The following is a 14,281-nucleotide window of genomic DNA, read 5'->3' on the forward strand; positions in this document are numbered from 1 at the left end:
TTTTAAACAAAAATCCACAATGGAATTCTAAACCCAGGTAGATTTTATGCATACATGAGTCAATTTTACCAAGAAAAATTCAATAAAGACTAGCAATTTCTTTTATATATATACTAGATTCCTAGAAAATAAAAACTCCTCCAATAATAATAATCTTAAATGTTAAAGCAATCAATCCATAACAAAAGCATTCAATATAATATGGAAAATAGTAATCTTTAATTACACCGTTTATTTCTACTGAAAAAAAAAAATCAAAACTAAATAGAAAGCCCTTCTACGGAAAATTAAAACAAAATAACAAAAACTAAAAAACAAGAAGCTAGCTTCTTCAAAATCAGAGTTGGCAACAACAACAAAAAGCTTCTTCAATCCGACGAGATTGTTTCACCTTTCAATCCAAACCGGAGTGTACCACCAACTGAAGGATCCGCCAATAAACCTGCTAGCCTTCTTGTAGTCCATTCCATCAACGTTGTAGACGACACACTTGGATTCGGGTCTACAGTCGGCAACAAAAAGCTTCTCCTTCGTCTCTTCATTCGGAGCCAACACACCACATGACACATATGGACCAACAAACACTGAAAAATCACCCAAGTCCTTCTCCTCCTCCCAAGCCGCCATCCCATGTTCAATACTCAATTTATAAAGCTTCTCAATAACACCATAACCTCCTTTCTTTACTGCAAATATATCTCCATTGAATTCCACCAGAGAAATGGTGCAAACCTTCTGAAATTCCTTGCTCGGAAAAAGGGTCCAATTCCCAATCTTCACATCAAAGGCACCGACTCTTCCGCGTGAATCCACACAGTACAAAACCTCCTTGCTACAAACTGCTTGAACAACATTACCTATGAGGGGTTTTGTAGTAGATTTATATGAATGGGGGATCCAGCTTTCTTGTCCCATAAGAAAAGTGTCGATATGAAGCTCGCATGCATCATTGAAAGTGGTGGATTTAATTGCATAAACAGTGCAATTAGGGGAAGTAGGAGGGGCAGAGAATGCCGCGGCAGTGATGATACGATTGCTATACGGGAGATCAATTCTTCGACGCATTAAGGGGTTGAAGAAAAAGAGAGAAGAGGTTTCTCTTGATAATATGAGTAGCCAACCGTATCGAGAAGCAAGACACTCTGCCTGACATTCAAGTTCTTGAAGGTGAACGACGTCGAAGGTCTGTCGTATTGGGTCAAAGAAGCCATGCTTGGTTTCCCCGGAGAGTTCTCCAAAAAAGAACAGCAATGGTGGCTTTGTTGGAGACCCAACATTCTTGCTCTCGTTGATCTTTGATTCTTCTTCTTCAGTTTCGAAAATTGCACCCATGATGATTGATGAGTAGTAACTGTAGAGAAAATATAAGATCAATGATTTGATATCTTCGCAATCGCAAAAGCAATACTTTTCTAGACTAATTAGTTGAAAACTTGCGCAAGAACAGGAGAGAGAGAGAGAGTACCTGATTCTGTTCGTTTTCTTCCCTTCGGATGCTCCAATGCTTTGCAAAACTGTGTAGACTGCTTCTCAAAAAAAAAAAAAAAAAACTGTGTAGACTGCTTGTTTTATACTTTTGTATGGAGTTCGTCTCCTTTTAGAATTCAGAGTGTGGTTAACCAGTGGGATTGCGACACGTAAACAATCCAAGCCAAATAAGCTACCGTCTGTTCCGGGGTTTTTTTTTTTTTTTTAGGTGTCTGTTCCGGGTTTTGGTTGTGTCCTATTAGGATTTGGATTGTGATATTAATTGGGGGGATTGCGACACGTGTTAATCCGAACCAAAGAGTTGCGGTCCGTTTCGTCTCCTTTTCGGATTTAATTATGAGGCCGAAATTTATTCGCGAGGAAGTCGTACGTTGTGGATTCTAGGACACGGACATGGCATCACGAGTGTTATCATGTGCAGCAGCAACCATGGCGGTCATCAGTCCCCCGAAGCTCAGTGGGTATGATTATTCTAGAACTTCGTACCCTTCACTACTGTCTTCCTCTTCAGTAGCAGCAGCTAAGGTTACGGTTCGAACTGGGTCGGTAAAGTGCAAGGCTCTGGGAGAGAGCTCCTCTGATCGGACGGTTTATCAGGGAATTTACAGCCCTTGGACGGTTGATCCCTCTGACGTTAGAGAGGTGCATACACGTTTTGTCTTGTTTGTAACATTTTCAGTTTTTGTTTGCATGTGTACGTCTCTGTGGGCGTGCGCGCCTTTCAATTGAAGCTGTTAATCATTTTATTGGGCATCTGATATGAGTTTTCTCTTTTGTTAGTATCCAAGTGTTGGTTGCATATATATATATATATATATATATATATATATATATATATATGAATCATATGGTAATGAGGTCGATCGAGATGCCTGTATCTGTGGTTAGAGTTTTAGGAACTTTTTTTTTTTTTTTTGATGATTGAATTTCATTACTCAGAACAAAAGTTTTAGGAACCTTAACAGACGGAGGGATTGATGTTGTGTTATGTTTAGAATTTTAGATATCAAACAATTTCTGGAAAATATTAATGTGAGCCATAAAGGGTGTTATAAGATTGTCTTAATTTATATTCGCATAAGATGTGTTGTTAATTCGTTTAATTTTTTGGAAGTAAACATAAGTTCAAATTCTACAGTGCCGATCTTGAAGTAAATATGAAAACTAAACACAAGGTCTTGTGTCATGCAAATAGATAATACATGAACTCCCTCTTTACACTTTCAAGTGTTTACTCCCTAATATGGCAGTTTTCGCGTCAACTTTCTGCTACAATGTTGTTTTAATACCATCTGCGTACTCTCTTTATGCAATTGACACGTTAGGAGTAAACACTTGGTGTAACACCCCGATCCCATATTGGGAAGATGAGAAAAAACCCACATAGAGTGGATGATTTATAGAAATAGTCATGGGTGCTAAGTCCCACATTGCTTAGTTACTAGGTGAAACTGGGCTTTATAATAAATTCTATGGAAACTCTAAATTGACTAGTCCTTTTGGAGTAATAGCGCAGATGTGGCTAGCGCTTTTCTCTGGGTCGTTACAAGTGGTATCAGAGCCATCTAGTAACGCCAGCTCATGTGGTACTAGAGCACTGCATGACGTGGACCTGACGAGGACGTCAGGAGTTTAAGATGGGGAGTTTGTAACACCCCGATCCCATATTGGGAAGATGAGAAAAAGCTCACATAGAGTGGATGATTTACAGAAATAGTCATGGGTGCTAAGTCCCACATTGCCTAGTTACTAGGTGAAACTGGGCTTTATAATGAATTCTATGAAAACTCTAAATTGACTAGTCTTTTTGGAGTAATAGCGCAGATGTGGGTAGCGCTTTTCCCTGGGTCGTTACACTTGGAGTGTAAAAGACGGAGTTCATGTAGTATTTCTCTAAATATATTAACGGATAAGAAATGTATGAAGGTAGAAATTAGGGCTGACAATTTTTTATATGACCTGCGAATCCAACATAAACCTAACATGAAATTAGTGGGTTAGGATTTAGGGGTTTGACTCATTTAATTAAATGGACTGGGTTAAGGTTGACCTATATAGTTTTATACCCATATTTCGATACGATCTGAACCCGACACACGAACACGAATTGCAACCCTTAGACTAGAAGCACGGATATTGTTATGGGGTGGTGGGGGTTTGCACTTGAGTGTCTTAGTGACACTTTGCTTGCTGTGACAGGTTATTTTATACAGGTCAGGATTGGTGACTGCTGCTGTGTCATTTGTAGTTGCTGCCTCAGCTGCACTTTTGCCTGATGACTCTGTGTTAAGTGATATAATTAAGCAAAATCTTAATCTTTTTTATACGATTGGGGCCAGTGGGTTGGGTTTGTCATTATTTTTGATTCACATCTATGTTACTGAGATCAAGCGTACTCTTCAAGCACTATGGGCTCTCGGTGTTGTTGGATCTTTGGCAACTTACACATTCCTTGCTCTACCAGCTGGTGAAAACTTAATACAATATGTCATCCATAACCCCTCAGCTGTCTGGTTTATTGGTCCTCTCTTTGCATCACTGACAGGACTTGTCTTCAAAGAAGGTAATATTGCAGTTAATTTAAATTGTAACCATATTTTTTTTCTTATTCGCTGTCCTGTTTCAAGTTAAATGAGTTATCATACAATACTGCAGCCTGACCCCCCACTCTTTGTGATCATTTGATATGTGAAATTGGTCCGGTATTAAATTCAATTCATATTCAACTGATAGTGTTAATGTATAATGTCAAATTTCATGCGCTTGGAAAATTCAGGTTCCTTTTTGAAATGGTTGAATCAAAAAAGGAAGAGTTTGAGCTTCAGTATTTCCTTCAGTTAATTGGCAAGGGCTGAGCCATCAATGTAGACTGGTTGACTTTTTGACATAACTCCAGTTTCTTTGTAACACTTTTGAATCACCTTCATGTTTTTAAATCTCAACCGTAATTTATCATTAGAATCTCTTGTTTATGTTCTCCGCTGTGCCAAAGAGAAAGATGAGAATCAATCCAATTCATTTTCATTGCTTTAATTGGTTGAAATCCTTTTACTTTTGTTCTTTGTGTCAATTTCAGTGTTTAACAACTTAAAAGTATGAAGTATTAGACCTACTCAAACTTAGACTCCTAGAGACAATGCAGAGGATGATAAGCATTAAGAAGAAGACTAACGTATGGTATTAGAGCCTTAACACGTCTAACGTCGATTTTTTTTTTCAATTACTACTTCTCCTTCTTCCTCTACCACCTCTTCCACCACACTACCCATGACGTGTGCTGTCACTCATCATATTACCCTCAAACTCACATTTTGTCTGACGGGTTATTACCTCATGTGCTTATCATCCTCTGCATTGTCTCTAGGAGTTTGAGTTTGAGTTGGTCTAATAAGGTCTATGTGTTTAGTTGTTTGTTGAAAAAAAAAATTGATGGGGTGTGATGTTTTTTTATCTTATAACGGATGATCTTTGTTTATAGTATATGATCGCTATGTAGTGAAATATTCATAAATCAATTTCAAAATGAAGTTATAATTTTGAAATTTTTTCCACTGTTTTTTTGCCATATAAATTAAGGATACTGTTTGTTTAATCATTCTCTGGATTATTGTGAAGTAACAACAGAAACTGTTGTAAGATAATTAAACCTCTCTGAGTGTCTCACATAAATCTTTTTTTATTTTTTATTTTTTTAACAATGTTAGGATCAACGGTTTAGTGATGAGATTTCTTATAATAATGTAAGTTCGTATTGCAGTATGCTCTTTTGTTTATTTTATATTTTTATGGCTTTTGAAGTTGTATGTACCATGGAACAATTTAGCAGCATATAGTAAGTGTTTCAGACATTTTCTCCAAACAGGCCTCTGCTATGGAAAGCTGGAAGCTGGAGTTCTCACATTTATTATACCAACACTTCTTCTTGGGCACCTGGTATTCTTCTTGCATTTATTCAAAATAATCCTTTTAACAATATGATGAGAGCACATAAACAATTCTTTCTTCAAAAAAATAAAAAATAAAAAAATTGACCAGTTTTATGCACCTTGCAGGTACCTTATCCATAATTAAATAACTATTGTAACACCACATATATGTGCAAAAGGAATTTGACTTGCTATTTGATAGATACTTCCTATGACTTCCCTTTTTGTAGCACACCATCATGTTTGACAAGTCTGCCTTATTCATCTATTCTTTTTCTTTTTGTGAAAATTGGATTGTTATGATTCTCTCTCTCTCATCTTCCATTCCAAGAATTTAAGTTCTGCTTTGTTTAGACCTTTAATGGGTTACACTTGAAATTCACAGACTGGTTTGATGGATGATGGAGTAAAACTTACTCTGCTAGGTTCATGGATGGCCCTTTTTGTGATATTTGCCGGAAGGAAGTTTACCCAGCCAATTAAGGTAAACTTTCAATTACCGAAATTACTGTTAGTGATTACCTATCAAGTAAGATTTACAATATTAAACATCAATGTCAGTGGCATATTACTGATACACTCTTGTTTTCAAGGATGACATTGGTGACAAATCTGTTTTCATGTTCAATTCTCTGCCGGAAGATGAGAAGAAAGTCTTGCTTGAGAAACTTGAGCAACAAAAGTTCAGTTAGCAACTTAACTAGGATGAGATGTGAGCCGAACAAAAAAAAAAATACACCTTGATTTAGACAGGAGGTTGTATGAATTGGAGAGAGGTTTTTGAGGTAGGTAATGTTATGTAAATTCTATACAACACCCATAACATTAATCTAAACGCATGAAGAATGTAAAAAATATCTTGCTTGCAATTAGAATGTCTTTTTCTTTTCTTTTTTCTCTCAAGAATTTGACCTGGGACCAATCGAATAAATACCTGATCCCACCAGAGCCAACACCTAAAGGGTAGAACTTGTAATCTTTTCTTCTTACTTCTGCAAGCAAGATTTTTTCTTTTTCTCACTATTGCAAATATCATATGCAAAAAGTAAATTTGGGGGTTGAACATCCCACATCAAATTTTATAACCTTCAACATTATGATGTTTGGATGTCATATTCTAGGCCTACCATTTGGTTCTCTAAGCTTATGGGCACGTCAATTGCTTATTTGTGAGGTCATGACGACCCTTATTATGATGTTTGAATGTCAATTCCTAGATGATCGAATATAAACTAGTTTTGAGAAAACAGGCAAATTGACGCCCCTCAAATGGTACGCTAAAGGTATTTCATGGTTTATTTTTGTCTCTTAATGAGGAGCATATGGAGAAACGAATGCAAGATGTTTTGAGGGTCATGAGAAACATTTTGGTTAAATCGTTTAATATATGGACCAGGGTGTACAATATCATTTTTTAAAAAACTTTTTTGAAGTAGATTTGTGTTCTTTTAATCATTAGCGGGGGGTTATATATATATATATATATATATATATATATATATATATATATGTATCCCGTATATTAGGGTTGCAACTTTCTACACTTACTAATAAAATGCATTGCTAAGAAAAAAAAAAATCGCTTATTGAACCAACACCATTACAGAGTAAAGACTATTAAGATAATACATGAGCATTCAACAAAGTTCCTTTACAGAATTTCCAACGGCCAAGCAACTAGCTCAAGTTAACATCTTGAAGTTAAAAAGATTGGCTGAGAAGTAACGACAGCCAAATAGAAGCATCTAAATTTGTTAAAATGGAGGTTTTCTTTGTCGTGGATCATGTTGTGTCGTGTCATTGAGGCATCGACCTGCAATCATTTCCTTTCCAAAAGAGCAATGGGGTTTGATTTATTTCAAAGTACCATGTTACATGGATACACACATTTTCACACCCATTTTTTCACTCTTACATGACTTTAAAATCCACCATTAGATTTTAAATAAATCTTTAAGGAAGAGTGGAGATGGGTGTGAGAAAGTGAGAGTGTAGCATTACACTTCTTAAATTGCAAAAATGTACAATGACACCAGCTCTGCAACTAGGCAAAGAAGAGCTTTTGACTGCTCATCTTTCCCCAACCAACCAAATTTGAGAGAGAGAAGAAAGGTACTATGGCAAGGTACCATAACTAAATAACAAAAGGCATGATATCAAGCTCTAATTGTCATTCGAACATGAAGCAGACTTGACAGGCAATCAATTCATTCTACCACTTGCATTTTAGCCCTCTTGCTTCTGGTCTTCACTTCAAGAGCCAATGTTGACGAGTTGCCTCCATCTCCATGCTTGTATTGTTTCCGTTTGCAAGTTTGCCGGACTTTGCTCTGTATTGCAGGATCTTCTGGTTCTTTACTGTCAGCCATTTTAGGTTTCAGAGGATCAACACCATTCTCGACATCAGCAGCATCAGGCTGCTTAGGGGATGTCCTTCCCTTTCTACCACGCTTTAATGTACATTTGCCACCTCTTGCTTTTTTCGGCTTGTCTGCTTGTCGGATGCCACTTTCAATCTGAGCTATGTCTTTGACTTCCTCCAGAATTGCACAATTCAATTCGCTTTCATCCAGATTCTCATGGCTGCCATCAGATTCTTCGCTCTGCTCCTCAAGATTTTCCTCCTCTACGATTCTTCCTTGTGATTCTTCTTCACTCAGCTCAACATTTTCCTCCTCTACAATTCTGCTTTGTAGTGATTCTATCAACTCCATGAGCTCTCTGTTAACCTGTGACACAAACTCAGATATCATCAATAAGATTCTACAACTCCTTACAATTTTGACCAAAAATTTCAACAAAAAGAGGCAAAAATGATGTCATCTATTAATTGTCCTAAGACAAACAAGTTTTAGAAACAAACCACTTAACTCAAATACTATGAATCCAATCAATTCATTATAAATGCCATGTAGGACAGAATAAACTAGTTCAACTTCCATGGAAAACTTAAGCGCATACCCAAGCCGCATCCTCCCGGGTAACCAAATGTAGACACTCAACTCAACCAACTACTAATAAGATCCATCTATCTGTGTTCCTATTCCGTTGTGTAGTCAACCTGATGTTAAAAATCCAAATGAGTGTATAGATCTGCCTAGCATACCTGGGGATTCTGAAGAAAGTCAGCTATGTCAGTTGAACACACAGGGCATTTCATGACACTCTTCTGTGCTCGTAATGTTCGCCTGCCTTCACATGTCCTCTGCCTCATGAAACATTGACCAGCAAAGGCACCCTCTAGACAAGCTTTGCAAAAGTTATGAGCACAAGGAGTAGTAAGTGGGAAAGACATCACCTTCCGACAGATATGGCAGCTAAACTCTGCATGGTCAATTACACAACCACAATTTTCTTTGTAAATAGGACAGTATAGTGGGTTAAAACAAGATCATAATGATTGCATCAAAATAGAGTGACGAAAATGCAGCTAGTAAATGTGAATTAGGCAAGAATAGAAACCTTTTAGAAGTTTCTGTTTTACAGACATATTTTTTGCTTGCCGTTTCGGTTTCCTTGTTCTCTTCCCACCATCTGAATCTCCATCATCAACCTGCTTTCTGCTAGGTGGTGGACATTTCTTCCACATCCAGCAACTTTTTTCCTCCTGAGAGTCAAAATGGAACATTTTAGGACATTTGAAAATCCATAGCTCGCAGCTTAGCAAAACACCATAAGAGCCCAACAGCAAAGTAAAAGAACAATAGCTTACATCATAGTCCCAGGATGGAGATCCCTTCCGTTCAGTTATGTCAATTGCATCCTTTATCTCCTTAATGACCGGCAATGGTCTTGGACGGTCCCCATGATCATCACTGCATTTCATCTCCAAAAATTAAGTTCAATGCACATGCGCACACATACTCAGAGAGAGAGAGAGAGAGAGAGAGAGAGAGAGAGATGGTGGAAATGGAAATAACAGACCTAGTCCATGGGGCAGGATCATTGTCGCATCTAACAAAAAGATATCTGCATACCTTATATCCCTAATACAATAAACATTCATCAGTGAACAAGTTCAGCAAGAACACAGGCCAAGTGGTTATTTCAATGTATTTTTATTTCAACCACGAGTATCTTACTTGGATCCCATTTTTCCGCCAGCATTTCTCAATTCTGTAAATCCCATCATATCGTAATCCTATTTCCGGGGCATAAGAAGAGCGCTTCTCCTTGTTAGACCTGCCCAAAAAAACTAATTAAGAAAAAGATAAAATGTTCTGATAGAAGTAGAAGAGGTACACCTTCAGGAACAGTTTTGTGCAAAATAGTATCTCATATAGTAAGATGATCTTCTGTTAAGGAACTGATAATGAAAACGGCAATTGCTACTCAGTAGTTAAGGAAATTCTCATGTAAGTACAATAGTAAAATGGTTAGCTGACCCAACCTTTTGGGAAACTTTTTGCAAAGAGAGTATATGCAACTTCCCCCCACCCCCCATTTTTGAGAGTATATCAAGCTCAATAACTATAATTTTCAAAGGAAACCAAAATGTAAATGAAAATGAATAGGCTGATTAGCTTTGCTGATGTCTAACATTTTGCTGTGTATGCTACCAAAAATCACAGAAGTTGAAAACCACAATTGTCCTGTGACTTTGATTTGCACACACTAGATGACCACCATAGAATGACATCAAAGGCAATGAAGCATTGTTTTCTATTTTTGATGTTTAATCCATAAAATGAAGATACAGGGATTTGATATGCAAGTAACTTATCACAGAGGTTTTCTACATGTAAGAAATTTTTTATAAGCCTTAGCAATTACAGGCCCACGTGCAGTTGGATAATAACCAAATTATCAAAAACTTAATTAACATGACTAACCTTACCACCCGAACAGGATAACCCTTCCGGCAACTTACTCGTAATGCCTCATTCACCTTATCAAATCTCTGGTCAAAAGAATGATCCTTGTTTGTACGTTTATTGCCACTGAGGTCTCTTCCACCACTGTACAGGGAAGGGGGACAACATGTTTAGGACATGAGCAGCAAACCAGGAACAAAAAATGCACATCCCAACTTCACTATTCAATTTCAATTGATATAACCAAGACTACCATTCCTGCGACCAAAATACACCGTAAAAAATCTTTATCTCATACAAACACGTGATGAAATCTCCACATAGATGCATGAAACTTGTTGACTTGAGGAATTTGTCTTGTACTAAGAATAAAATTACAGTGAAAAGCAAGCCAAATAGACAGTAAAGGCAGAAATCAAGTATGAGCATCAATCCTGCAGACAAGAATATACCTCCCTGTGTAAAGGAACCACTCCCCATGGTCCTCATCGTCTTGATAGCCTCCAGAGAGGACCACTGATTGGGCACCATAACTCGACTGCCCAGCAATCCCTGCAACAGGAGGAAGATGGATACCCCATTGCCTACATTCCAGCCTACCTTCCCAACTCTCCCCCACCAGCACGCCCTGATTTCTCCCTGGATCATTTTCTGCAAGGATTGGCCCCAAATGATCAGGGGGGACTGTGACAAAAATCTTTCCACTGCTTGCATTAGCCTTTCCACGTTTCTTTGCACGTTCACTGGTAAATGCTTTATCTGGACGGTCTTGATTACGGACAAAATGATAAACCCTTGGTGGGCCTCCTGCAGCATTAGATTTCGTCATCTTTGCCATTCTGATGGCAATGACAAGCGCAGCGTTGATCCGAGGTTGGCTTGCCATCTTGGCTGGAATGGGATGGCGGCAATTTGCACAAGTGCGCTTGCCCTGCCCAATCCATTTCTGGAAACACCTTAAGCAAAAGTTGTGACCACAAGGAGTCTGAAACACAGAAAAGGTGGGAGTGTAAACGTGTTCCAAAATCAGAAACAGCCTTGAAACTGCCTCTTACAACTACGACCCAATTACTCTTTAACCATAACGCGTATAATAACTAATATTAAACCAGCAAATGCACTAAATGAAAGAAGTAAATGAGACAATTACAAAAAAGACAGTGCTAAATTCAAATAGTACATCATAATGGAAAGTAATCTATATAAAATTCTTGAACCTCGAATGGATTAATTACTAGAATAGCATTTGATGGTTTATAGCACTAAATCAACTTAGGACATTATATATGGAAGAGGCCCAGGAGCTGTTAATTACTTCCAAACAGCGAAAACCCCAGTTGAACTCTTCCGCGATGGTTTTCTCAGCTCTGAATTTCCTTTTTAAACAGCGCCCCACCAAAAAAACGACAGCGTTTCACGTGTTTTTACGTCTTTGTTCACAATTAAAACCACCGAAAGTACAAGAGGATTGTCAAAAAAAGATACTCCACAAGAAACCCAACAAAATCGAATATCTACGACGGAGAATGCAGTGCGGACTGGAAAGCAAACACCCACTACGCAATGCATTTGCACAGTGTGATTTGATTAACGGTTATTTTGGCAAACAGAACCAGAAATTCTAGAAAAGAACGCAGACGAAAGCACCCACCGTGACAGGCCTCTCCGGCAACTGCATGCAAAACGAACAGTTGAAACTGCTATCGATGATGCCAAGAACGTCGTTATTTCCGTCGATTGTCTCCTTTCCCTTCTTGGAATTCGCGTCGCCGTCTCCATCGGACGGTCCCGCGCCTCTACACATCAGCTCCTGCCGTCTCTTTGCCTTCTCCCGCTCGGTCAGCGACCGGTCCAACTCGATCGCCCGGATCGCCGAGATCAGGTCTCCGGAACCCCCCGATCCTCCGGCGACGACCGGTTCGCCGTCCATCGGCGGCGGAAGGAGATCGGAAAGCTGTGAACAGTCCGGGCACTCCCATTGGAGGGCATCGGCTAGGGTTTCAGGGCGGGAGGAGATGCAGTTGACGTGCCAGGGTGTGGCACATGTCTTGCACGTGAGGGTCTCCTCGGGGGTGGGCCTCTTCTTGCATACCATGCAAATCCCGTCCCCGTCGCACGGGAGCTCTCTGACATATGCCATGGAGGTTTACGATGAGCGACGGAGGCGACGATGATTTTGACGGTAGGGATCGCCTGGATGTGTGTGGTGTGGTGGGAGAATGGGAGGTGAAGCGGGTCTTTCAAGGGGAATTTGTTTGGCAAATTGGATTTTGAAATTTCAACTTTTCCCTCTTCTTCTTTCACACTAAAAATGGAAAAGTTTCCTGGCGCGGGAATGGTGTGTATAGCTGCTGAGTGCTGACTCACTACTAATGGCTGGCCTGTAGTGCATCTACAGCGAAGAGGCAGTGCCTGAGATGGAAGGTTACAGTTGATATTTTTAAATTCGGATTGAGGGATATTGCACCATATCTCATATATTTTATCTAAATTTATGATGAATGGTTCAGATCGTAACGATAAAACTTTATTTGCTTCAAACAAACAAACCAAAAATAAATAAAAATAGTTGGGGTTGCCGAACCACTTTATTTATATTATTTTGACAAATAAAGATTTTTTTTTCCATTTATTTGAAGTCAATGCAATTATATTATTTAAAGTTTTAAATGTCGCATCAACGTCATCATCACGTATATGGTTAAATACACTAACTTTAACTAATAATTATATAAAATAGATGATCTTACAAACCTTAATGGGTGGTTAAGGCGTTCAGCCATTCTAATAATGTTATAAATTATATTTTTATCTCGTAGTTATCTTTTAATGTTGGCACAACTAATCCTTAGATAAATTATTGTTTAAAACAATAAAAATAAAGAATTTAAAGATTTGTTAAAACTATCACATTAGTATTATGGAAGAGCTATGACATAAAAATTTTGTATATACTATATAGCATTGCTCTCCCATAATCCTTAATTCTTTTTTCTTCTTTATATATATATATATATATATATATATATATATATATCATTTGTTGTCACATTTAAGTTGTTTATTTAAAATGAACCGTATTATATCTTATATAATATATTGAGGTATTACACTGAGTAAATCTTTAGAATTTATGACATATTTGATGTACGAAATACTAATTTCTTTAAGAGTATGAATGGTTATTACTAAGAATATAAGGAATTGAAATGAAATAACTATTCATATTATTTAGTTTGCTGATAACACGTATTATCACATTATAATTGAGTCAAAATTCTTACAATTCCCAGTATTTATTTTAAAAAATAAAGAATTTGGTGGCCAACCATCCTAAAAGAACCACAAAGGTGGTCGTGGCCATCCCCCAAACGTCACTCGAGTGGCCACAAGGGTCGTTGTGCAACTCTCAACAACCATGAAATAGAATGCAACCAAACAAAATAGTAATTATTTCATAAAAATAACCATTCTATTCCATTATATTATTAGGCGTACCAAACTTGCTTTTAGTCCGCATTCAATAGTCTCCTGACTCTCCTCGTATGTTAGATAGAGATTGAAATAAATTTTTAAGATTTTGGAAAATATTAAAATATTATGTCACTCGGTTGCAGTCAATTAGAGGTAACCAAAATACAAAAAGATGATATAGATTTGCTTATAAAGAGGTGAGCATCCACATTTTCTTGCTCTTGATAATGTTTTATTATTTTAGAAGACAATAATGCTAACATTCCATACTTTGATTAATAAGGCGCTAAACCTTTTATTGTGCATGCGTTAAACACTACTTAAACCACAATCCTCAATCCTAAAAATCTCTATCTCTCTCCATTGTATAAATTGTTATATAATAAAAGTTAGATTATGTGATAATTTTGTTATTATTACTTATTTTAGTGAGTTTGTTTGAATTTGATTATGACTATTTGTAAAATTTGTACACAAAAGTTGAGAACTATTTGATTACGAACAAAAAAAAAAAAAAGTTGTTAATGTAAAATTTGTATATAAAAATTCCATAAAAAAATCGAAATTATTTGGTTTTAT

General features: G+C 37.5%; 3 protein-coding genes across 3 annotated transcripts; 1 reads left to right on the forward strand and 2 right to left on the reverse strand.

Moving 5' to 3' along the window:
* Positions 1–235: 235 nt before the first annotated feature.
* Positions 236–1,509, reverse strand: LOC132179841 (F-box/kelch-repeat protein At3g18720). The gene is made up of 2 exons (XM_059592630.2): positions 1,466–1,509; positions 236–1,351 (listed from the first exon to the last, which is right to left on the reverse strand). The coding sequence occupies exon 2, from the start codon at positions 1,330–1,332 to the stop codon at positions 388–390; it is 945 nt and encodes a 314-aa protein (XP_059448613.2). The 5' UTR covers positions 1,333–1,351; positions 1,466–1,509; the 3' UTR covers positions 236–387.
* Positions 1,510–1,821: 312 nt separating this feature from the next.
* On the forward strand, positions 1,822–6,311 carry LOC132179828 (integral membrane family protein). Its single transcript, XM_059592610.2, has 5 exons — positions 1,822–2,130; positions 3,688–4,051; positions 5,351–5,421; positions 5,800–5,898; positions 6,008–6,311. Exons 1-5 carry the CDS (start codon positions 1,882–1,884, stop codon positions 6,104–6,106), a joined length of 882 nt encoding a protein of 293 aa, XP_059448593.2. The 5' UTR covers positions 1,822–1,881; the 3' UTR covers positions 6,107–6,311.
* Positions 6,312–7,247: 936 nt separating this feature from the next.
* Positions 7,248–12,688, reverse strand: LOC132178867 (E3 ubiquitin-protein ligase ORTHRUS 2). The gene is given in 10 exon segments (XM_059591440.2): positions 7,248–7,642; positions 7,645–8,143; positions 8,521–8,738; positions 8,877–9,021; positions 9,127–9,229; positions 9,339–9,400; positions 9,497–9,596; positions 10,247–10,372; positions 10,681–11,213; positions 11,880–12,688. Coding segments are annotated over 10 exon segments (2,301 nt in total). The 5' UTR covers positions 12,369–12,688; the 3' UTR covers positions 7,248–7,616.
* Positions 12,689–14,281: the final 1,593 nt, after the last annotated feature.

The sequence above is a fragment of the Corylus avellana genome, chromosome 4 (genome assembly GCF_965113065.1).
Source record: "Corylus avellana chromosome 4, dhCorAvel1.hap1.2, whole genome shotgun sequence".
Taxonomy (NCBI): domain Eukaryota; kingdom Viridiplantae; phylum Streptophyta; class Magnoliopsida; order Fagales; family Betulaceae; genus Corylus; species Corylus avellana.